Source organism: Lytechinus pictus, chromosome 1 (assembly GCF_037042905.1).
Source record: "Lytechinus pictus isolate F3 Inbred chromosome 1, Lp3.0, whole genome shotgun sequence".
NCBI classification, from domain to species: domain Eukaryota; kingdom Metazoa; phylum Echinodermata; class Echinoidea; order Temnopleuroida; family Toxopneustidae; genus Lytechinus; species Lytechinus pictus.
Window position 1 is genome coordinate 33,257,606 of NC_087245.1, and position 25,529 is coordinate 33,283,134.

The window sequence follows — 25,529 nt, forward strand, 5'->3', positions numbered from 1 at the left end:
ATACACCGAGTATCCTTGTATCTGCACAGGAATGTCATTTTCTGCATTTCTTATCATGGAATATCATATCATCTGCTAATGGAAGTATGAAACTATGAAAGTATAGAATTAATCTTTTACAAAAATATGGGTTTTGTATTTCTCTATAAGTTCTTTACTCTGTAAAATGTATCAATGCTTATTTTTTCTTTCATTTCTTGTGAAATCCAGTCATTATCTCTGTAGGGTTTCTCAAATAACCTCATAGGACTTCTTGCCCCTTTTATGTTTGTTGGTCAATTGTATTCTTTTTCCTCCAATAGTCAGGTTAGGTACTGTAATATGGGATTAACAATCATTAAAATTCCTGTGCCTACAGTGTCAAGAGAGAACCAGTATTTTTATGTCACAAAAGAAAAATGAAATATTTCAATCTTTCTTGTTTTATTCTGTGGGCATGATCCTCACATTAGAAAGTAAAATTTTAGTTCAGGGTAGATCCAAAATTAGGTTACAAATGTTTCCTTTACAGAATTAGAAATTCACCCTTTTGATTTAGCAATGTCATCTAATTTTGAGTATGCCACTAACAATATGTTTTAGAATGTCAGAAGTATACACCTACAAGAGTAATTCCCAAAATGTATAAGAAATATATACAGGAATGTGTCCACTTAGGATGAAATAAATAAACTGCAACATAACGTCCAAACATCCATACTACCTACCTCACAAGCAATCATAATTAGGCCTAAATATAAAAAATAAAACATCATCCTCCATTCATGTATTCTAACATTTCAGTGTCTTATTTCCATAAAAATAAAGATAAACCATGCAATTAAAACATGATTATACATAATAACTTGGCCCTATGTGGTTACTTAAGATGCACTTTAAGTAACCTTTCTAAAAAAATCATGGAAACTCGTACAACATTATTTCTGAGCATATAGGATCGCTATACAGTGCGTATAAAAAAAAAGTTTACACTTTGAAAGAGCCCTGGGAATAAAAAAATATACAACATGTGGATATTTTTATCACTTATAATCTTGGGTGTGGGTCTCATCTATCCAATGGAAGTAAAAGTTATGACAGAATGTTACACTTGAGCGAGTACTGTCCATCTTTGGAAAGCTCGCAGAAATCTGTTTGCGCAGAAATGCTCGTTTTCACGCTGTGTCAAGGGGAAAGGGCGAAATCAAACTTACCCTGCGAAACATTTCTCATACATTTCCCTTGCAATTTTAGTCAATTGAAATAAAACGGATACATTCAAGCATTTTGTAACAATTTTGCCACCAAAATTGAAATTTTAACATTTAGTAAGCACAATCTTTACCTTTTTTGTGCCAGCTGGATATGAGGACATAACTGAATCTGAAAAAAAGTTTATATCAGACATCTCCATCATTTTTTCACTAAGTTTTTATCATTTAAAGTGGGTTTACATTTCATTTTCATTTAATACTTGTTTCTCGACACTTTTCCCAAGCTTTGACAATGATTAACTAAATGAAAATCAAGCCTAAGCTCAGTGTAAAGCAAAAACGTATCGATGGCCTCGGTGTGTGGGGGAGTGGGGTGGGGAGCAATGCACTCTTCGAAGTGTTTTGGGCAAGGAAACATGTTTTAAAAGGTAAAAGATATCTTCAAATCAATGTTACTAGCTAAATTCCATGTGTTCTTCATGATAAAGGTCTACTTTTATTTGCACAACTATTTCAAAGTTCTGCGCAAATCATTTTTCACTAACTTTTCAAAAGTAAGTGGTGCTCACTCAAGCGGAAATATTTTTCGACAGTTATTTCATCATTTGCTTAAATGGATCTGTACCAATGTTAAAATGTGGAAAAAACTTCAGGATATTACAAATGTGTAATTTTACAGGATTTTTTCAAAGTGTAAACTTTTTTTTGATACGCACTGTATATTACCATGGACCTATAGTTCCATGATATTACCAAGGATTTCCGAGCACAGCAATGCCCTTTTACCAGTCAACAATACTATGATTCAATAACCTACGATGCAAAACAAAAGATTATTTTGGATTCTCATTCACGTCCCTTTTATAGTTTGCACGTTTTTCTGAAGCCTGATGATTTCTTGCATGAACAGATTGATTGCCGACTCAAGTTGCCCTTCAAATCGGCTAATAACATGCCTGACCTGGTTGAATGAATATCTCCAATAATATTTCACTCCACAACTGCCAAACTTGAAACAGGATATTGCAAATTTATTATCCTTAATTACTCCTTTTATTTGTTGACTATTTCAAGATATTACGGCTTTATTTGTTAAATATTCCAAGATGATACATGAATGCGATTATTAGGTGAACCCTAATGTCCGTTTCTGCTTTGCGTAGGCTAAAATGATTGCAGTCACGCTTGTTGGAAGGAAATTAGGACATTGTTTGAAGATGGAAGTCAAGTGGGAGGAAGAATGGCTTATATTCAAGGAAATGATAGTGGCGCTCAATAAACGATTTATGTTGTATTGTTACCTATAAATCAACAAGTTTGCACTCTGCAAGCTCAGCATCAATTGAAAATTTTGATTTCTTGGTATAGGTATTTCTCCTTTTTTGGTTTCTCTCATGATTTTTTAAAAAATCCCATGACTTTTTTTCTCTCTACCTCTCCCTGTTTTTCTAAATTTTATATTTCCTTCTTTTTCTCCAAACACACATGTTGTTGCCAGATTGCTCCTAATGTAGTGAAATGTCTCCCATGAGAAATAAATGGAATGTATAATTCATTCCATCTGCTTGGCGCAAGAAGGACATTATCTTGGTCCAAAATCATATGACTTAATGCTGTTCTGGCTCGAAACACATTTCATTGCTCTGACCTCTAAGGGTGCGTTTATCCGCCACTTTTTTACCCTATAATCATGATTCCAATCATGATTCAAATCACGATTCTGCAGAATCACGATTGCGTTTAGTCGAAATTGAATATAATCATGATTAGAATCACAAACATGAACTACGAAAAAAAGGGCGTTTGGAAAGACGTTTCTGCAGAATCACGTACGAAAATGTTCGGATAAACGATATCGTGATTTGAATCATGATTATATGACGTCATTGTGTCGAGCTATTTCCGGTTCTTGCCAAGGCGCGCGCCCCACGTTGTCACATCACATGTACGTCGCCGACCTCCAATTAAGTGTCCAACGTTGACCTATACTTCCTGGGTCAAACTGCGCACTGTGATGCGCACTGGATCGGTCCGAATCCGAGGAGAAACAGCGTTGGAACGAAGGTCGTCTAAACCCTGATTCTGTAGTAATTGTGATTCATGTTTGTGATTTGAATCATGATTCCAATCATGATTCAAATCACGATTCTGGCTTGAGGTCGGATAAACGCAGCCTAACACTAATCATGCCAAATGTGAAATTAATTTCCCCATCAAAATGTGTATTTATCCATATAGACTCTCTTGGCTCAATTCAAATAATATATCATTTTGGGCCATCTGTTGAGAGAAGAAACTGGCAGAATGGAAATTGGTTGCACTTACCTTGTACTCACACCGTTTGTGGCAAGCAAATCTACATACTGCAAAAAGTACAGATATGAGGAAATGAAATGTTATTGGTGACATTTGCCATTTTCAACTGCTATCATTCATTAAAACGCAATGATTCAAATTTGTATTTATTCATTATTCATTCATTCGCTCATCCATTTATTCACTCACTCATTCATTCAAATATTGTTATTTATTCATTTATTTATTTGTTTATTTATTTATTTATCAATTCATTCATTCATTCACCAATTCATTTCTATTTATCTGTTTATTCAGTTATTTATTCATTCATCCATCCATCCATGCATTCATTCATTCATTCATTCATTTATTGATTCATTAATTTATTGATTCATTCATTCATTTTATTAATTCATTTATTTATCTAATTATATTGTAAATTGATTCACTTATTCATTAATACATTAATTAATCCTTTCATTTATCTATTTCCATCATTTATCCATTAATTCATCAATTTATTCATTCACTTATCTATTTATTAACATGTGGGGGATACTCACCTCTGCATATTCTACCCTCATTCCATATGATCTCCTTACAAAAACCACAGCTATGGGGATTCCTGAATATCCTAGTCTTGAATGTATGGGTCTTAGACTCTACAGCTTCTTGAGGCTAAACAATACAAAAAAGAGAAGAGAAAAAGAAAGCATCATTAAATCGGTTCCGATAATGGTATCAGTAGTAGCTAGCTTATAAATTCTCACATTGAAAAACAAGTTCACACAGCATCCTAGCTAAAATTATGAATTCTAAATTGTGATTGTGGGAGCATCATGGTCTAGTGGTTCTGACTCTTGCCTTTTAACGAAAGGGTTTGAATCCCATCCATTACATTATTCCCTTCAGCAAGAAATTCATGCACATCATGTTGCACTCAACCCAGGTACCTGAAGGGTATAAGGCTAGAGACAGCATCGAGTTTACAATTTGTATAGTTATTATTATCAAATAGAAAACATAATCATATTACAACTTTATATAATGACATTCTTCTTTTATATTACACAAAATGGATACAATCATCTCTTAGCAACTTCTAGTCATCATCACATTATGGGACTTTCTCCACTCCTTGTGGAGCATTCCAGCTTGGATTCATCTTCACACCACACAGACTTTCGAATCTTAATAGGTACCCGATTCAACACCTTTCAGAAAGTTACAAAGTGTAGAATGACATGTCAAAAGATGCTTGTTAATATCATGTTCTCATCTTGAGCACTTAGTCATCCAGAGTACAAAGAACCTTTAGTGGTGTGCATTTGTGGGGGGGGGGGTACTGAATTATAGAAACACAGTCAAATTAGAAATGAAAAATACTAATACATGTACTAAATATGGGACAAAATTAGGACCAAATGAACAGTTTTGAAAGGTTTGGTAGTTTCTATTTTTTATGAAACCAATGTGACAATCAACATTTTAACAAATATAAAAAGAACAAAATAATATTTCTTGTTTATTGGAGCCTAAAGGCTCTCAACTTAGTCTAGGCCCGGGGGGGGCCACTTACATTGACGAGTGGATACCATGCGCGACCAAGAAAACACGTAAAAAGGATGTCTTTTTCAAGATAGGGCACGTTACGTATGTAACGTGATAAGGGTGTCAAAAACACAAAAAATAATGAAAAAAGGGTATCTATTTCGCTAAGAAAGCTACGTGTTTAGGGACACATTTGTGGGGATGATAAAACAAAATTAAAATGTTGTATAAAGGATGTCCTCTTGCCCCAACACTACGTGTTTAGAGTCCCGATTTGCGCGAGGTGAGGAAGGTGGGACCTTACTAAACCAAATGGTGTGTAAATAAGGTAAAACCGACGACCGACGGAACCGTGACACAACAATGAAATATACTTGTTTAGGGGTTCATTTCAGGGAATAATTGCCAAGAGTATAGTTTTGTTTCCAATACTTGTTAAGGGTAGGGTTTCAGACGCCAATACTTGTTAAGGGGTGCATTTTCAGAACATGGAAAATACGTGTTTAGGGTGCTTTTCGAGACCCCGTGGTCGCGCATGGTATCCACAAGTCAATGGAAGTGGCCCCCCCGGGAGTCTAGGAGTACATGGATTTGTGTCCTTGTGGCTCTAACAGTCTCTGACAGGTTGTAGGCCTAATGAGTCTCCAGATAAACAGGTTGTGTGATGGTATTTAAGACAGTTAATCCTTTAACTGTTCTCAAATACTTCAGAAACCTCTGAAGCTTACCTAATCTGATGTTTTTCTTAAGGACTATCCCTAATCAACTTTAAGAGGGCTAATACACAATTATCCCTTAATTGCTTTGAAGGGATAGAAGAATATCATGCTCTAGCTTGGTTGTATCAGAAGCATTTTGATCTGTGTATTTTTTTATGAGTAACATAAAAAGTTGAGTAACATATAAGTTGTAAGGTTTGATTTTAAAAATAGTATGTTAACTGCCAGGCAAATCACTGTTTATTGCTTGAATACTACCCAAGGAGTGGTGATAGTGCATTCTTTGGGATAAGCCAAAATGTGATAGCCAGGTTGATAATATATCTATAAACTGCTCAGAGATGTAGAGTGTGATTAATCTTAGGCCTATAGATACATTTATAGAAAAAAAAAGATAACTTAAGAAATAAATCAAATTATCTCACAAGGATCCAGTGGTATATTAATTTGATTTCTTTTTATTATATTTATTCATTTATTTTGGCCTATATGTCAGTATTATTATTGTTATTATCATTATTAACATTCTATTTCTGGGAGGGGGTCTTGCCAAAATGGCTCTGAAATCTTAAGGTAATTAAATATTAAATCAACACATTCAAAAAATAGGTTCATCAAAAGCGGGCACCCCCTCGATTATGCACTTTCTAATGCTGACTCATGTCAGATTAATTCCCAAAGGTAACAGATCAATAGTTTTCATACTTTCTGACACCAATCAGAACATACCTGTGGGAGATCCTCCTCATACTCGAACATCATATTTTCACAATGCGGTATCGCCTTACATTACATGCATTCTCCACATGAAAACACCTACAAAGTTCACTGTTATTATATCCGTGATTGACATTTCCAGCACGAGCTCAGAGTTTCCAGAGACGATTATCCCCAACGTGTAACAGATCAATACTAATTCAATTTAAAAGCAGCTGTACTTGTAAACAAGCAATATATTCTGACAGGAACATGCCTCACTATTATTGACGCCCTCTGAAACTGTGTACACATACTACTAGACTGGGGCCGTTCCAGGATCTCTCACCGCAGAGTCTTCAGAGAGATGACATTTTTATTGTAAGGAAACATTGAAATGAAAATAAACTTTGCTGAAGTGTTCTCTCTTCTCATGTCTGATAGAAAAGACTATGGACCATGAACACAAATGTCTCTTAAAACTACCGAGTACGACTATGGATCCATTGAAAAGTCCAGTATAGGCATATTCCTTGTAATGACCATGTTCGTACTGTATTTGACACCTAAATCCTCAAGAAGTATTCCGAACTTTCTGCTCTTGTATTTCCAAAAAAGAAACAACTTTTCACTTTCTTCAACCCGGAGCGCTTGCGTGAATGCACGGAATCTGCACTCGGGCATACCATACTATGCTTACAAGTAGATTGTGTTTTGAACACCACTATTCACAATAAACATACAACCATATTTCTCTCCTTATTCTCTATCCCTCCCTCTCTCTCTCTTTATCTCTCTTTTCTACACATGTCAGACTCTCCTTTATGTCCCTCAGATTTCTTTTTTTTGTTCCATCATGCTGAAAAGACTCCGCAAATTTACTTAAAAACCTTTCCATTGTTGACTCAAGCGATGTCAACTGTGTATAGGCAAACCTCTGCTGTGTGCAATAACCCATGCCCATACTATTTACCGACATCAATAGCGATCTCGACCGCTATTGAATGGAGCGGCTAATATAGCGTGCAGTTATGGGAATTTGATAGAATTACAAATATGTCCCGAAAAGCTTCAGGTCTGGATGGGTTTGTGGGGGTAAACCAATTTTTGTTTCGGTGAGCATGTTGCTGGATGATATTTGAAGACAAATAGAAGCTAATTGGGCATTTAGATTGTGGGTTGGATGTAAACAACGCAAGGTACTGGCCCATTTAACATTACCTTTTGAGTAATTAATGGAATCAATCATGAAATTTCTGTATACTCCAATTTTTTTCAAATAATGAATCTTGTAAATATTTTGCAAAAATATTCTTTAAAGGTATTTTTTAAAATACTGTCATCCGATGATCAGAAAGTTAATATGGCATGAATAGGGCCCCCGTTGCATAAAAGTTACCATCATGGTATTCATCCAGTGGTAACTTGTATGGAATCCTTGATTTTGATTGGCTGCATTACTCATTTGATCAGCATTACTATGGTAGTTACCATTGGATGGCAAAGTTACCATAATAATAACACTAATGAAACAAGGCCTGGGTCATCAATTGTTTCTATCTGGAAACCACACAGTAGATGATTAAGAGAAAAGAGGTGAATAATTGTTAATTGATAAACTATAATTAGACCATACCAAGATCATATAATTGCTTAATCTATTCATACATTTCAACTAACATTTATACAGTTTAGCGTGACCTTTACTTGTATTTCTAAAAATAACTTTTAAAAGAGATTGATTTTCTCAGTAAAAATGTTTGTTCAAAATGAACACAGTTTCAATAGAAACCATTTCATGAAGTTTGGGAGTGGGATAAAAGAGGGTGTGGCGTGGAAGGGTGGGAGGAATAAAAAAAAGGGGGAGTGACAGTAGGTTCCAGGTATTTTCTGATCGGGAAATGGCACAGTGGATTAGTCTCCGGACTTTGAAACAGAGGGTTGTGGGTTCGAATCCCAGCCATGGCGTAATTTCCTTCGACAAGAAATTTATCCACATTGTGCTGCACTCAACCCAGGTGAGGTGAATGGGTACCTGGCAGGAATTCATCCCTTGAAATGCGTGTGCGCTGTAATCTTAGTAATTACGGCTGCCAAGCTACAGCTGGGGTAATAATATGCAAGTCCTTTGGAAGTGCATAGAGACATTATTCATAATTGTGATATGCGCTATACAAGATCTGTGTATTATTATTACCCCGATCTGAAAATACCAGGTAATTTTGGACATGTGAAAGCAAATTACAGGTAATCTCCCCGAAAGAAAATACCCGCTAAATAGTAGGTACTTGTCAAAATTACGAGAACTTTTGCAGGGATTTTTCCAAGGTCACAGGTATTTTGGCAATGTGAAAACAAAGTACGGGAACTGTAAGCACAGTATGTAGTAGGGCTTGGGCGCCGTGGGTGGCTGCTGAGCTAGCGATTTTGAATCTCGCGCATTGCTTGCTTATCAGACCATATATTACGCACGCTAATAACTTCCGCAACTTATCCCGAAGGACATGTTTTGGGGCGGTGTGAATGTGGGAATAATTAATGGGTATTTACTTGCCTGAAAATAAGTTCTCGTAATTTATTGAGGATTCTTTTGTAATGGGTCCATGTTGTGATGAGGCAGTTTGAAACCACCTAGTGGGGAAGGAGGGAATAAGAAAGGGTGCTGATCAATCAGGAAGGGGGTGATTGGATGACGAGGTACTGCATATTTTACTAGTTTTTAAACATGTAGACATAATTCTATTTTGGCATTCACATAATGGCTATGCCTATTATATGTAAACAATTATGTTCAACATCATGTTAAGATTTCCCCTGCCAAATTACCATTATAAATCATCGACGGCACAGAAATGGTAGGTTGGAAAACAAGTCAAAATGCCAATGGCATCAAACATCACTGGTACATTTGTGGGGTGGATGACAGAATGGGAGGCAATGGGAATAACATGATATGACCCCCGTTCACATGGAAAATTTAATCCAAACTACATAACAGAGGACTTTGTATGGTTACTCAATGAATGGTTGGGTATGGCACATATAGTGTGAGATTATCTGGTTATACAAATACAGATTGACTGAAAGGGAGGGGAATAGTTAAACCATGCATGTTTAACTGACTTTATAATGGTATTAAGAGTCAAGACGTTGTTATGACATTTCCCTTTCCCTATGCATAAGCCAATCTTAAAAAAAAAGTCATTCTAAATAGAATAAGCTAAATGAAATTAAATACTTGAAAAAATTATTCAATTTCAGATTTAAAAAGAAATTTTGTATAGAAATACAAAAGACTGAGCGCTTTGGGCCATGTGGGAAAAGCACGTTATAAATATTGAGTATTATTATTAATAACACATTCAAGCTCGAGACTGAAACACAGGCTAATGTAGGCTCAAAACCCTTGTAGTTGAATATACATTCCTTTACGACAAATATGATATTAAATGAACCATTACCATAGATAAAACCCTTAGTTGTACTAATTATTCCTTTAATGGTATCTACAAGTTTGATATATAGTAATGGTACCCCAGATAAACAAACCTCTGAAACATTTCTGGGTAAATTGCCTATTAGAGAACGCCTGCATCTGTTTACTGTTAAATCCATTAACATTGAGCATGTACGTTGAAATGTTTTGTGCATTACAAATTGCTATTTGTGTAAATTGAAATCACAGTTGTGACATTGATTGGACAGACTCTAAAAATAAGGAAAGAGGCTGTCATTGTAATGGACGAATGTCATGGCAGACATGATGTCGGAATTTTAATGAAACATTGTTTCTGAAATGGTCCACGAGGAAAAAGAGCATTGATTACATGTCTTCATTTATGTTCCAATAAATAAAATAGGTCTTCCTTCTGACAAAAGAGAGAGAATAGTTGATTTCAAACTGCCTCAAACACAAGATTTCACGTTAAATTACGAGAACTTTTTCAGGCTCAAAAATACCCAATAATTATTTTCACATTCACACCGACCCGAAACATACCATTCAGGGAAAGTTCTTGAAGCTAAATTATTTCATTCAGAATAATGGACCCATTGTATGTTAGCCTGAATGCTGAAAAACCAACTTTTCTTGTTTGCTCCAGTTTTGTTACAATATTAAAAATTTATTGATAAAAGAGAAGATTCCATTTTACAGCAACTGTTCCACACTAAACTTTGAAAAGATATTCATATATATAACAATCATGTATTTACAAGTCAAAGACTTTTCAAATACATTAGAATATCAAGATATAATATAATAGCATGTGCTGTAATAATAACAATGACAATACAAAAGGCAATATGAAATTCCATACCTTATTAAGAAAATGATCTTCAAGTGACAGTAAAAAAATTGTGAACATGGAACTTACAACTCAATTGACATAACGCATAGATTACATTATAGTTTTGATATCAATTTCAGTGAGGTAATATGCAAGCTGAAATACATACCCAACGATGAGGAGGGGACCTCAGAAAATTCCAATAAACAACTAAAGTCGTGCGTAAATTCCAAGAAGGGGACGAGATTCACAACACCGCACTTCCTAGCTATGGCACAGCCTACACAGATAAAAAAACAATCCTTGTTCTGGAAGTGACACGATACTACCACTATACTCCCACCACCATCGTGCACCTCTACCTCATATCTGTTTCATTTCAACACAATCAATTTTGATTTCTGTCGGAGTCGAGTCGCGGCGGCGGCGAAGGGCAGAGACATGTTGGACTGCGAACAGATGGGGAGAGATGAAGATGATAGAGGAAAGGAAAGAGAGAGAGAAGAGAAATGGGAGACAAATACTTAGGGATTCCACAATGCATTTTTATCGCCATAAAACAATCGGGGATGGGATAAACGTGAAGGGCATACAAAGAGAATGATAGTGAATGAATGAGGGGTGGGGAAAAATTTTCACCCACTTTCATCTGTACGATTAATCTTAAATGTACAATGGGCAAGCATGCATTGTTTTTTTTTTTTATAGAAACCATTTTGTACCAAGATATTATTTATTCAAGAAATCATAAAGAACCCTAGAAAATTTAAAAAAATGCACCAGAAATCTTAAGGATAACTTAAAAACGAATCAAACATAATCTTTTATTATCTGGGCACTACCTTTTTCAATTGATAAGGTTAGGTATATATCTACTTTAAGATGAAAACATAAATATACTTGATTATATAAAAAGAAATTGTTTACTGGCATACCATCAAACCATGAAAATGCATCTACATGATTTCTGGTCATTTTGGTGCTATTTACATTATCTAAGAATTTCTGTATGTACTGCCTTTTTCTAACTCTGTATTTTGAGATTCTTACAAATATTGAGAAAATGGGCTTTCAAGGACTCAACCATTCACTTTCAAATGAGGAGTCACAAGATTCCAAATTGATCTTGACTTTTGAATAGTGTTCTACCAGGGTAGGCGATGAAGGGGTGAATAGAAATCACAACAGGAAGAGATAGAATGGTAAAATAGAGAAAAAAAAATATTGGTATGCAGAGAGATATAGAGAGGGGGGTAGGGCAAAACTGGCAAATTGAAAACAATTTTTTTCTGTATCGGAAGTTGGAATAGAGCACAGACATCAAGACATGGTGTTAAAACTAGGAAAAGGGCACAAATTTATACCTCACCCTTGGGGCCGTTTTGTCTCTAGGAGAATACAAGGAAAGAGAAGAAAAAAGTTGTTAAAAAAATACGAAAAAAGAAAACGGAGGCTCCAGGAAGATATCACGTTCACGATGGTAAATAAAAAAGGGGAGATGGAGAATAAAAAGATTGAGAGAAAGAGAGGTGGCGCAAAAGGGAGAGGTGAAAAGAAAGAGTGAAAGAGAGACAAAGAATAAGAAAGAGAAAAATACAGAGAGCACATCAAGACACAAACTCTGACATATCAGGGCACAGCTGGAGATGACAGTCCAGAGATAATTTTAGCGGTGAATAACTATGGACAGACGAGGGCTGTTCGTTTCATGTCCCGCATTCCGGGCTTGAATTGATTAGGATCCATACTCCAACCCCTCTCGTTCTATTGCTATTCCATCATTCAAATCAAACAAGCTCACATGAGAATCTTAAACCTCACAAACCAAACATTCAGGCATCTAATGACCATGATACACTTTCAACCTCATTGTTCTTTAATACTATTTGTACTCTTTTTTCTGTCTTTAAAATATTTTAGACTGGTTTTAAAGAGCCACATCAAACCCCCCAATATATATATATAAATATATAAAATATATAATTATTCTGTTCTTTGTAATGTAATTTTCAGGGGAGGGGGCTCATGTTGTATTGCAATACATGTTTGAATAAATTTCCTTTAATGTTTAAATATTTTCAAATTTAAATATCTTTAGTGTTTATTGATATACTTTTTACATTATTGTGTATGGAATGCCAGTGGAGGACAAATTTCTATGTTTTTTATATGGACCAGTAAATTAATCTGAATCTGAATCTAGAACTTTTTTCAAATTCAAACTCAATATGATATTAGTCTTATTTGTTCTTTGATCATAAAAAATCATAATTCATTATAACTCCTAGAAAGTTGGCTTTTCATCAAAAGTGGGATATCAAGTTTTGAATTAGACTTTAATTAAAAATACGGCCCTAAACTCAATAGTAATTTCCAAAAGCACAGACAGGTGTTTGATACAGAATGATAGTTTTGAGGAACTTTAAAATGTAAACTGGCCTTTGTATCAGACCTTATGTCTTATCATTTAAGGAAAATCATTTACGGGACAGCTTACTAGGTGGACAGAGTACATCATAAATGGTAGTCACATATGGTCAAATTAAAGGTCAAAATAACTTATAAATTCATCCATTTCAAAAGTGTTTTACCTGGTATTGAAAAGAGAGGGAGAGAGGGGGGGGGGGAACCAAGCCAGATGATAGCAATTTAGATTATCAAATATTACAGGAGCAGCATAAAATTATGAATATGAAAGTATATAAATATATAGGCGGTTATCTATCAATATATACATGTATGCTATCTCTCCTGTTTTTCACATGAGGGATATGTGCAATGATCCAATGCTCTGCTCTTGGCTACTATTTCATAATTGCAAGTATTAATTATGAGGATTTCAATTTAAAACTAATTTAATGGCAGAAATCAGCATCTTTAGAGATTAATGAGTGACTAAACGTAAACATGGTCGGCCGTGTATGTTTTATATTAGAGCTCAGAGTCAAATATGAAACTAATATAAACAGGATACCCTATACCTAACGTTGATATAGCTTCAATTAGGAACTAATATGATCAGGGTCATTTCACATTGAAGATTTAATCCGAAATAGATGTGAATGGGGTACATTCAACCTTTCCCGATCAGAACACTACGGTTCTCTACTCGAAATGATGTGATGCAGGAAATTTGCAACTGCATTTTGGAATAAAAATAATGAAGTGGTTACGATAAATGTTAGGGATAACTTTCAGATAACACTCTCAATTCCAAGAATTGAAAATAATTCCAGATCGACTGTGAATAGTGAACGGCCAAATATTAGAATTAGATTTAATAATATTGATTTATAAATAAAGCTAAATGATTTGAATTTAAACCTTTTGAGATTAAAAAGTTTATCTATAAGATAAGATTTAAATCCAATATTTGGCTGTTCAATATTTAGAGCTGATCTGGATTTATTTTAAATCCTGAAATTTAGAGAGTAGGGATTGTGTTCAGCTTAATGTGCATATTTTTCACATTAAGTTGAACATAATTCCTACAAATTACAACTGCACTGTATGCTGCAGCAAACAAATTTATTACCAACCTAATGTGAACAGGGGTTTGGCATCCCAAGTGATGCTATGATAAGTGGCTAGGTATTGTGCAACGTAAGAGATTTGTGGAAAGGAATTGTCATGTCGCTATTGTCAATATCACTCAACGCATGCTGGTTTGAAAAGATATAGGCCAACCTAGCTTCATAATGATCATACTCATTACAGAGCATTTTGGAATTTAAGGAGTATCTGTTCAGGAGTAATGGAAGAAAACAGTAAGCGCACCATATTTTCAAGTATTATGATATGAATTAAGAACAGAAAATACAAATATCAGGGTCTGAACCACAAAATTAGTTTTATTTATTATCTCGTACTTTCTGAAACTAGTTTTGTGGAAGCCGGTCCAGGAAACCAGTTTGGAAGATTGCTTTGTGAGCATTCTCATTTTATCACCCGAAAACCACTTCGCATAAAGCGGTCTTGTTGCTCTGGAAACGCTCTCAGTGGGGTGACATGTTTTGCGTGAGATTGGAAATCGACCTAGATGTTCTACATACAGAGTGTGGGATAGAACGCTCAAAATGTGCTGGTCGCTTCCTGAAGAACGATTGTATCCTCACTTATGCTACAACAAGTTTAACTAGGCAAAGCAATCTTGAAAACTACATCGCGAGGTGCTTATCCAAACCGGTTTGGAAAATCGTTTCCACGACCGTTTTAAGTGTACTTATTACACATAAAACTAGTTTCCAGTAAACTAGTTTTAGGATGGTAATGAGAACGGGGTCTAAGAAGGCCTACTCACCCCATACCTCAAACATCACATGCTTTTGAATTATAACTTTCAAAGCATTTAATAATTTTGCTCCATAAGTCCAAATCATGATCACTAGTAGTCGTAGTAAGCTGATCAACATCCCAATCGCTGAGTAGAAAGTCCTTAAAGGGGTGGTCCAGGCCAACTCCAAAAAATATTTAGCCCGTAGTAAATAATTACAGGAGCCATTTCAAAAAGTATTATCTCCTTACTCGACTTTGGAGATTTTTAAGAGCATTTCTTGTAACGGTTATTTGGGGCAACATTACGTCAAACCCCCGTTTGGAGAAAGACCGCAGTTCAGATTGCAAACTGCGGTTCTATACCCCATTTTGCGTTTGTAAATCCCAAAATCATTTCCAAGCCCAGGGGGCCGTTTCATAAAGCTGCTCGTAAGTTAAGAGCGACTTTAAGAACGACTGGTGATCCTTTCTCGCGCGCTAGATCATCGCCAATGGTGTGTACCATTTACCGCAAGACAGGATCACCAGTCGCTCTTTATTTACGAACAGCTTTATGAAACACCCGCCTGATCAACCCTGCTAGGCCAGGTAATCCCCGCTGTCTCAATTTTACCTCCACAGGCCAGATTATGAGCGTTGAGCCAAGGACGAAATGATAAACAACAGCTGTGCTATTACGTAAGACTTCTCTGCCTGTAGTAGGACCTTCGGAATTAAATTATTGTATTCGATATTTAATCACGTTTTCAAAGGCATATTGTATTCAGAAATCCAATGTTAGTCCATTTTCAATTTCGAACGAAGAAAATCGACCTCGAAATAAGGAAAGTAAGTGAATTAAAATGACGGCATGCTTTGCTCGGGCTGTTGTGTTATCTTCGGACCGAGGTCAAGAAACAGGTGTTTTGATACTTAAATAGCTTGCTTGGGGCAGTTATGGTTTGTCGTACTTGGAGAAGAGAATTGATTGAGGGAAACTGGGGTGTAGTGTTCTGAAATGAAAGGTTTTCGTCATGAAAAAGAATTAAATTTCGCGCACATGTAGCGAGATCGGTCACGTGACTGTGACGTACCGTCTCCACTTTGGTTTCACAACAATCCAGCGCGCGACTTCTCACAGCTGCAATATGCCTATGTGTCAGGCATACGGCTGCTCGGTTCGGCCGGGAGAAAATAACCATAAAAGTGCGTTTTCTATACCAAATCCGATCCGAGATCGAGAGAGATGTGCCCAGTGGCTTCACAATATTGGGACGGACAAGTTTGACATAAAAACATACAAATATAACGCGAGTAGAGTCGTTTGCGAGGACCAAATGCTCTCTCTGGCCGTCGGCATCACCGGGCAGTTCCCGCACCGACACCAGTCATTTCTCCCCACTCGATCGGCCGCTGGCTGCGGTACGATCGGATCTTCCTCCACCTCTTCTTCTTCTATTCTTCGACGGTTCTCCAACTCTTCCGCATTCCACCTTGGTTGGAATGCATATCCCGCAGGACCCGACATATTAATTGTTCAAATTGTGAAATAAACGGCGAGAAACAAACAAATTGTGAATTACAGGGTCGACGGTGGCTGCAATCAATGCAAGTCGGAAACTACATGTAGCTAATACCGTACGTATGCGGCCGGCGCTGATGATCTATACGCATACGTGCGAGCGATAGCTAGCTAGCTAGCTAGCTCGCTCGCGCTCGTAGCAGCAGCCAGCGAAGCCAAAGTGGAGATGCTACGTCACAGAAAAAGCTGCGCATTGCATTCTGGGATCGTACAGACTCGTGCCAGAATATGATTTTGGCAAAATTGAAAATTCAATAAAAAATAACTGTGCCTCTTATTTCTTGAAAAAAATATAGTATAGGAAAGAGAAGGTTTTTGTCTATCTAGTGGATATAAATTAAACCTGGCCTGGACCACCCCTTTAACAACAGCTACCACAGTGGTGAAATACAGGCTGTTGCACCTTGTAACTCCAGAGTTTCATGACAACTGAATATTTGCCATATTCTACAAAATGAAAGCTTGAAACTTGACTTTAGCTGAAAATTAATTGTTTTGTGAGCCTCAGAATGTGAGTTTGAGAGCGGAATTTTAAATAATAATCCTAGATAAGCCGTCTTCATGGTAATGATACCAATTACCGAGAGATTTTCGTATTCATGTTGCAAATAGCTCTAGGACATTAGCAATAGGGGGCTTCCAGCGCAGTGAATGCTGAATATTATGCTCAGGTGAATTATAATGGTTACCTGTTAAAAACGGGGATGAAACGGACAATACATATGTAATGTATTGGTATACATGTGCACCAGAAAGCACTGATATTTGCTTGTTACCTCCCAAGAATAGAGTGCAGCTTCCTCATTCATTTTGCACAAGATGGGAGTGAAAATAATACTGGCAATTGTCATTTTGGGTATTATTCAACGAATAAAATACATTCTATTCCTGCGTTAAAACTAATGATACATCATTTCTACTTCATGATTGAATTGTATGTTTCTCTTTCTCTCCTCACAGTTCCTAGTATGAATAAAACAAACAAAGCACAGTGGAAAATGAGATATTTTAAAGAAAATCATCAAGTCAATATGTATTTGAACACCTGCTTTTGATATACTGTATCTAAAGAGACATTATTCCCACAAAATAGGTTACTGATTTTGAAGAATAGGTTTTATAAATGGAAGCTCAGCATAATCAATCATGTACACTAATAAATTGAAGGATACAATTCAATAGGAATGGAGGAATGTATCTGGGTATTAGGATACAAAAAATAGCTGAAAATGTCATTCACTATAAAGGCCAGCTACACACAGCATAACCATTTCTACATTACGAGTCATTCTATGTAATGTAATTCATCCAATTTGCCCGTCCCATATTTCTACGATCCCATACCTCTGTTTCACCTTGTAAGAAAAGTTATTTTGGGGGTGGACAGCAAAAATACCAGGGTTCAATTGTATGGCAGAATAACATTGCAAGTGTAGTATATTTGTGGGAAAAGTCAGTCATTGGGTATTCATGGTGATGGTAAATATACAATGCTTGTGTCAGATTTGACAAGTTGGGACTGCAAGGTGGTGGGTTTGGTGTGGGAACTGGACAGAAGTAAGGTAGAGTGGGTGTGACGAGAGAAATATAGAGAGAAAGATACACAGGAGAAGGAGAGAGAGAAGAAATGAATGACCAAGCAAATAGGCCTACAAGAGCAAAATAAAAACTTGGGCCATGGGAGGGGGTGCCGGAGGTATGTGAGGAGAGAAGAAGCTAAAGTTCAAAGGTAATATATAGGGCCTACAGTTCACAAGGCCTACAAAGAGCCAAAGAGAGGAAGAAAGTGAGAAAGTAGAGAAAGAATAAGAGGAAGGAAGAAACAAATGAAAGATATGAAGAAATGAAAAAAAGGAAGAAAAGAAAAAAGAAAAAAAAGGAAAAGAAAAAAAAGAAAGAAGTGTTGAAATTGGATGATCTCAATCTGACTATTTCCAAGCTTGAAGGATTATTGCTCAGGACATGCAACATGGATCCTGTTATTATTGTTTATTCAACTGTAACAGTAAACAACTTTGTTTACTTCTAAACTCCACAGACCATAAAAAGTACAGTTTGTTTTGTTGATGATAGCTCTGTCCACTTGAAATGAAATGGGATCATCTGGTAGAAGACTGGCCAAGTCTGAACAGTACCTCTCTTTCAATGAAATGTGTTGAACCAGCCCCAGGTCCTAGACCAGGTCCATGAGTTTGCAAAGCTAATTCTCATCAAGGTTGCAACTGGAAAGGGTAGAGACGTGGCTATGCGATTTTCCCGATGTAACATGGGTCTTACACTACATAACATGGGCCAAACCCATTTTGGTCTACTGTCAATTTAGTCTAATCACATTTGATCTAAACTATACTTGGTCTAATACCCACCAACCTTCCTCATGGTCTAATTTCCACGCTGTCTACTTCAAATGAAAATTTAGTCCTTAACATCTAATTGTATAGACTAAGCACCAAGGAGCTTCAAAAAGAAGCTTCTTGGTTAGATCAAGTGGATATTAGATGAAAAACATGTAGCTGAACTGGTTGGTAATTACAGATAATGGTAAATGAGCTAAATGGTAAATAGACCAAATGGGTTTGGCCCGAGTGGTATAAGTAGACAAACTGGTTGAAGATGCAAACTAGGATTAGACCATGGGGGATGAAACAAAACATGCAGAGAGACAAAGCGGGAGTAGACCAAGTGGCAATTTACCGACAGCAATGCCAGCCAAAGTTACTGGGGTGGTCTTCAATATGAATCCATAGGAATACGTAATCATGGAATTCAGCTTTTGACCCAGCAAGATAATAATGAATTTTTAGCCACTGTGTAGCAGCTTTATAGTGCACTAGCTTTCATCAATCAAAGAGTCAAAGGCATATATACAATCACTTATGGTGTTGATTTGATAGTCAGGTCACTCTACAATACTTTGGAATTGGAGATAGAATAGAATTCTATTCAAAGTTGACTAAATACAGCAGAGGTCATTAGTGAGTGATGGAATTTCATTTGATGAATATTTATTGACAATTCACTTGTCAAAAGTAAATAAACAGCGTGATCAAGAGATAAGATATAATAGTTAGCAAGAGGGAAAATTGCAATAATTGCCTACATGTAATACAAATAACATACACTGATAGAAACTAATATGTGTATAGTAACTGTTTACTTCTGCTCCCTAACAAGTAATATTGTTTTTCTCTATCTAATGTAACTTGTGAAAACAAAACAAAAATTCCTAAATGTAGTTTGAGCAAATAAATACAATTTCAAATAAATATGAGCATTAAAAAATCCAACAGAAAGCATATACTTCATATTCATTCACAACCTAACCAAATTTAAGTCTAAACTTTTGATCTGATAATTATGACTTGTTGCATGTATGCTGGAGATCTATACAATTTTGATCAAATAGACTTTCCATACATAGGAAATGATAAGGCCTAAAATAAGCATAGAATTGCACACCATATGTAAGCAAAGATGAAACCCAAAGTAATAATAACCACATGGGGATGGAAGAAAAGTAAACAGTGCCGTGAACAAAGGTTGGGATTTGGTCATACAATGACAACAATACAATGTAATCAGAACATACAATAATGATTCATGAATATTACATCAATAAAGAAAGTCTGAAGTTCTGGCTGCTTCCTTTATGGTCTGTTTACACTATACAGTGAATCACTGTTTAATGCCCCCTTGACCCCCCCCCAAAAAAAAAAAAAAAAAAACAGACAGATGAAAGTTATAAAAAAAATGATAAATTATTCAGCAGAATTTCAAAATGTGGAATGCATTTTACATTTGAGCTAAAAGTCTAAATATGATAGTCAGCGGTATCTAGCAAACTAGTATCAATGCTTCCTAGAATATTCCTAGAATATTATGGGTCCCACGAATCATCAATAAAAACTAGACAAATTAAATTTTTGAAAAAGAAGAAAAAATAAAATTAGACCACCCCAAAAAGAAGAAACAAACCCAAGGCCAAAAAGAGGCATTCTTTTTTATTTTGTGCAAGTCTTGATATAGAGCAGGCTGACGAGAATGTGATGTGAAGAAAAATGACTCCAAGTACTTCAATAAAAAACAGAATTATTAATTGAAACAATAACTGCACAAAGATAGCACAACACCATCAAATTTTCTTCCAAATGCAAGTAAAAACAAATATGGCCATGGTATTTTCATGAGCAGTAAATTTAAGATTATATTTTACCAATCTCACAGGACACTTGGGTGTAATAAGAATGAAATGAAAATTTGGTTTGAAATGTTTGAACAGTGCAATAAAAACTTACAATTATATCTGACTAGTATTGTTTTAATTGTGTATCATTATCAAGAATCGTAACCTTTCATTTGTCACATAAGCATTATGAGGATACATCAGTTACAACCTACTGGACTTCTTTTACCCCTTTAGAGAGTAGACCTGGAAGACATGGGTTTACTTACTGATTTGATCTTGAAAATCCAAACACAAGAACTCCCTTGCAGTTGACAGTTCTATATCACAAAGTAAATCCAAACTTTTTTTTGCTATTTCTTATGCAGTTGTAGCAGTCCATGGGTTGGGCCAGACCCAAAGATACATCACAAAGGAGCGTAATTGCGGAACAGCATTCAAAAGACGTTAGTACGAAACAGACAAACATGGAACAATCCCTTTTGAGCTGGTCTTTCTTGCAGCTCTTGGTATGAACCAAGCATCATCTGTGTGTTTGCTATGTAATAACTGTGTTGTCATTCAGTCACGTTTTCTGCTTGTTTATACCAATGGATCCTGCGCTAGGACATGGAATGCGACAAGGAGTAGTCTGCAAATCAGACTCCAGTTAAAAGGATGATTGGAGGCAGGTTTCGCTTTTGTTACAATATGAACACTGCTTATGCAGAATCGGTAAATTATAATGTATATTTATATGATTTATCATTGAAATGGAAGTGATTTTGAGAAAACTGCAATAGTCTATCAATCGGACCCAATTTGGCAAGTTTATGTATCTGCAATAATATTGTTTCTTTACAAATTGTGACAACAGATATTTTACAGCAATAATGTGAATTTTTCCAGCCAGATTGATTCTTATGAAATAAAAAAAAATAGATTCATTCCAACAATAAATAAAACATCTCATAAAATTTAACCCATTAAGTGGTTATTCATTCAATGGAAAGGTATGACGCACAGAGTTGTTGTATTCTTAAGGTGCCACAACTAATAGGAAAAGAGTATGGATAAGTTATAAGCATTGGCTAATATCATTAGAATCTTAACGAGAAGGACCATAAAACTAGAAAAAATAAAGATTTTATACCCCCACAACATGAACTCAATATATTTGAACTACTGAGAAAAAGACAATGCAATACAGTAGGTGTGAAGTTGTGATTTTGATAACAAAACTGTCATTATGTAATTGCAAAAGCACATAAATCCATTTGTCTATTTCTGAATGACAGTACAGTTTTACAAATGGGGATTTTCAGCAAGAATTTACAAATACACAATTCAACAGGACCTTTGATTATTGTGTAAATGTTGTACTGTTTGGGGTAAAGTATAAAGTTCACAGTTTAGTGTGGTCTTCGGATTTTAACAGATAAAAGGGTTTATCTGTAAGCATGGCATTTAATCTTAATTGGTATGATATGGTATTCAATGAAAACCTTTAAAACATTCACAATTCCTGCTGGCTGGATTTGATTAGAATCATGCTTGAATATTGTTTCAATAAGGTAAATGTGAGTGAGCAGATTGTTACATGTATGCCAAACAATGTTGCTTTCATGAATCTCTTTCTAATATATCTTCAACTTCTTCTGTGTCTGATCTGATTCTCAAATGTTCATTGTGCAAGCCAATGTTAACTCGCTATGGGGGGGGGTAAAGAATGACACATTATTACTAATGCACTTGAACAATTCAAAAGTTTGCAATTCTTTCACTATTTTTTTTACTTACATGGGGGTAGCTAATATTCTGATGGCCTTTAACAAAGAAGAGAAAATATGGGGACATAATTGACAAAAGGCTAGTGATTGGCAATATTCCAGAAGTTTGATGTTTCTTTTTTAATAGTTGTTTCTGATAATTTATTGATGCACAATACTAGGGAGAATAAATCATAAGAACTTGTGGTAGGTCACTTTATCTTATTGATGAATGATACAGGATTTGAAAATGAAAGAGCAAATTGACTAAGTGATGGCAATCTAGTTATCTATTATGTGCTTACATGTACTTTGCACGTATCTAAGTGCTTAAAGATGTTATATGCAATCCTCCACTCCCTGGGGAGTATTCCAGCCAGTCGCCAATGAGGTGCAAACAGTGCTGGGCAAGCTGCAGTGAATTTGCATCCTACCGGGTACCCATTTAGCATCTGCATGGAGAGTGGCCATGTGGATTAACGCCTTGCCAAAGGACACTAGGCTGCGGTGGGATTTGAACGCACAACCCTCTTGATTGAGAGTCAGAACCACTACACCACAGCTCCTCCTGATTATAATAAAATCAGTCCTTCAGCAGTGATGATGACACCTATTATTCTTCATCATCCAAAAGTGTGCATTGATGTAGAGACTAGACCTGGATCAAAGCTACATGAATACACAGATAGTTATGTCATGTCACTAAATTACCAGACAATTTCTTTGATGAATGTCACGTGTAATGCATCGCCTTGCCATGGCGGTACCGTCAGCATTCCAAAATAAGACCTCTAACCCCATCCAACATTACAAGGGAGTTTAATATCAAGCCTTGAGGATGATTTCTTTGCAAACACAATCCATTCGCAGAAGGGGTCCATTAACACTGAAGTTCAAAGCCTCATTTTACTTTTTAAAAAACCCTATAAATTCAAACTGCAGAAAAAATTGTGTTTAAAACCACTTTGGTATAAAAAATGTATTGGTGAACATAGAGGCCCATATTCTAAAGTCGGGTTTTACTTAAACTCAGGTTTAAAGTTGTGGTTTAAGTATGGATAGCCAATTGTTACATAAATCACTAACAGTAGAGATATCATATTTCAGTTCATTTGGCTCTGAAATCGTTCATAATTGTCTTGGAAGTATTAATAAATGATTGTCTTCACCAATAATGAATCAGGAAAGAGCACAGTAAACATAAAAAAATGCAATGTAATAAAAATGTTGACTCTTTTGGCTTCCCATAATTTTAGCACAGAGTTAGACCGTGGTCTAAGTTAAACCTGACTTCAGAATACGGGCCAGAGAGTTTTTGCTCTGCAATGCACAACACGCTCAAGAACACAGTAAGTTTACTGAAAATGCCTATCAAATGACAAAGAACAGCTGGGAGGTCTTTGTCGATAATTGGTGAATCGAAACAGCAGTTTTGTTCTCAGTTTAGGAGCTGACGAAAAAATTGCAAATATGTCATTTGTCCAAAGACAAAATCAAAACTGCTGTTTTGATTCACGAGTTTTCAACAAAGACCTCTTGAATGGTCTTTGTCATGAAGGGCATTTTCGGAGCGAAAACTTCCTAATAATCATCGGAACAAGAACTCTAAACAACTTCCGCAAGGATGCATGGGGGGATTCAGTTTGGCCTCTACTTTTATAAAATGTCTCTACTCCAGAGGAAAGTTCCAATTATCCTTCCTTTTTCTTGCAAGCTTTATCATGATAACAGGCCAAAATGTGAGAAACCCTGATGTTATTGCTTCATTGTGTCAATGCCTCCAGGTTTCTAAATAAAGGATCAAAGAAAGTGCATGCCTGACATTGGTTGGAATATTTCTAATTCCATCATGTGGACTTGGACAGTGTTTTGCTGAGCATTATTTTGGGAGGTGATGTTTTTGTAGTGATGCCAAGTTCTGTGTCCATGTTTTGGAATGTTTTGACTTTGGCTCTATCACCAGGCGTCCTGGTGAACATGAATAAGACTATGATGATCTAAACTGCTTGAAGAGATTAACTCCTTGTGACTCCTTGGATATTAGCACAAAGCTTACGCATTATAATGACATTGTCTGACAAAGGGATGTGTGCATTCAGCGAGCTTACAAACATACACAGATCTAAATATTGACAGATCATGTTTTCAATACATATTCAAAGTCAAATTTTCAAAGAGGTGGCGGCACATGGGCCATGTATACCCCTCCCCCCTTTTGCCCAAAAATCTGAAATAAACAGTACCCTGTCGGTATGCAGTGCCCTCTCTTGAAAGTGAGGAACAAAACATGCCCCTTTTTTTACTGAAGCCCCCTCCCCAATAGAAAAACAATCAAATTAGATCCATTTTCTTTGCCCCCCCCCCCCCATTATGTTATCTGAGATTCACCCATTTAGTTGTTACTCAATCATACTGTCTTCTTTACAGAATATTCCAATACCTGACAATAAAATACAATACAGACTGACAGAAGTTTACAGAAAGGCTATGACTTGATTTCTCTAATACTTTAAGTACATAAGACACACAATAGTGAATATAGCAATCTATTTCACACTAATAGGCATGTAAAATCTAAGCTTCACTTAGATATCAATTGAAAAACTACTCAGTATAAGTGTCTTCTTTCAGTCTTGACAAACATCATTTTCTTGGGTAGAGTATAGAACTTGCATTTGAGTATCTGATGCAGTTAAAACGAATAGGCGACTCTTGGGCAAGGAAATATGAATTCAGGGAGCATGTCCTCTCAAATACTCTAGAATTTGCTGGCATGAAATACTGTTCTTTACTTTAATTTGACAAATTAAATCAATAATTTGTCAACACAAAGGACTTTACTTTCAGCCAATCAGATGTGAGTATCAGGGTCCCGTTTCATAAAGACTTGTTATAGTAACAAATGAAGAATTTTTATAACAAATTTACCATCAGCCAATCAGACAAAAGGATTACAGTAGCTTTTAACTGTTATTGCAAATATATTGTAATAACAAGTTTTATGAAACAGATCCCT

The 25,529-nt window shown here is 35.9% G+C and overlaps 1 protein-coding gene across 3 annotated transcripts; it reads right to left on the bottom strand.

Annotated features, from left to right (window-relative positions):
- Nucleotides 1-191: 191 nt before the first annotated feature.
- On the bottom strand, nucleotides 192-21,400 carry LOC129279828 (tensin-1-like). 3 transcript variants are annotated; one of them, XR_010293856.1, is made up of 5 exons: nucleotides 21,035-21,400; nucleotides 4,055-4,169; nucleotides 3,368-3,556; nucleotides 1,927-2,843; nucleotides 192-940 (listed from the first exon to the last, which is right to left on the bottom strand). XR_010293856.1 is itself a non-coding variant. In XM_064100773.1 (5 exons), the coding sequence occupies exons 1-3, from the start codon at nucleotides 6,521-6,523 to the stop codon at nucleotides 3,420-3,422; spliced, it is 285 nt and encodes a 94-aa protein (XP_063956843.1). In that variant the 5' UTR covers nucleotides 6,524-8,194; the 3' UTR covers nucleotides 192-940; nucleotides 1,927-2,843; nucleotides 3,368-3,419. The 3 variants fall into 3 exon arrangements, 1 of the variants encoding a protein (XP_063956843.1); XR_010293857.1 differs by lacking the exon at nucleotides 21,035-21,400 and adding an exon at nucleotides 10,916-11,195; XM_064100773.1 differs by lacking the exon at nucleotides 21,035-21,400 and adding an exon at nucleotides 6,491-8,194.
- Nucleotides 21,401-25,529: the final 4,129 nt, after the last annotated feature.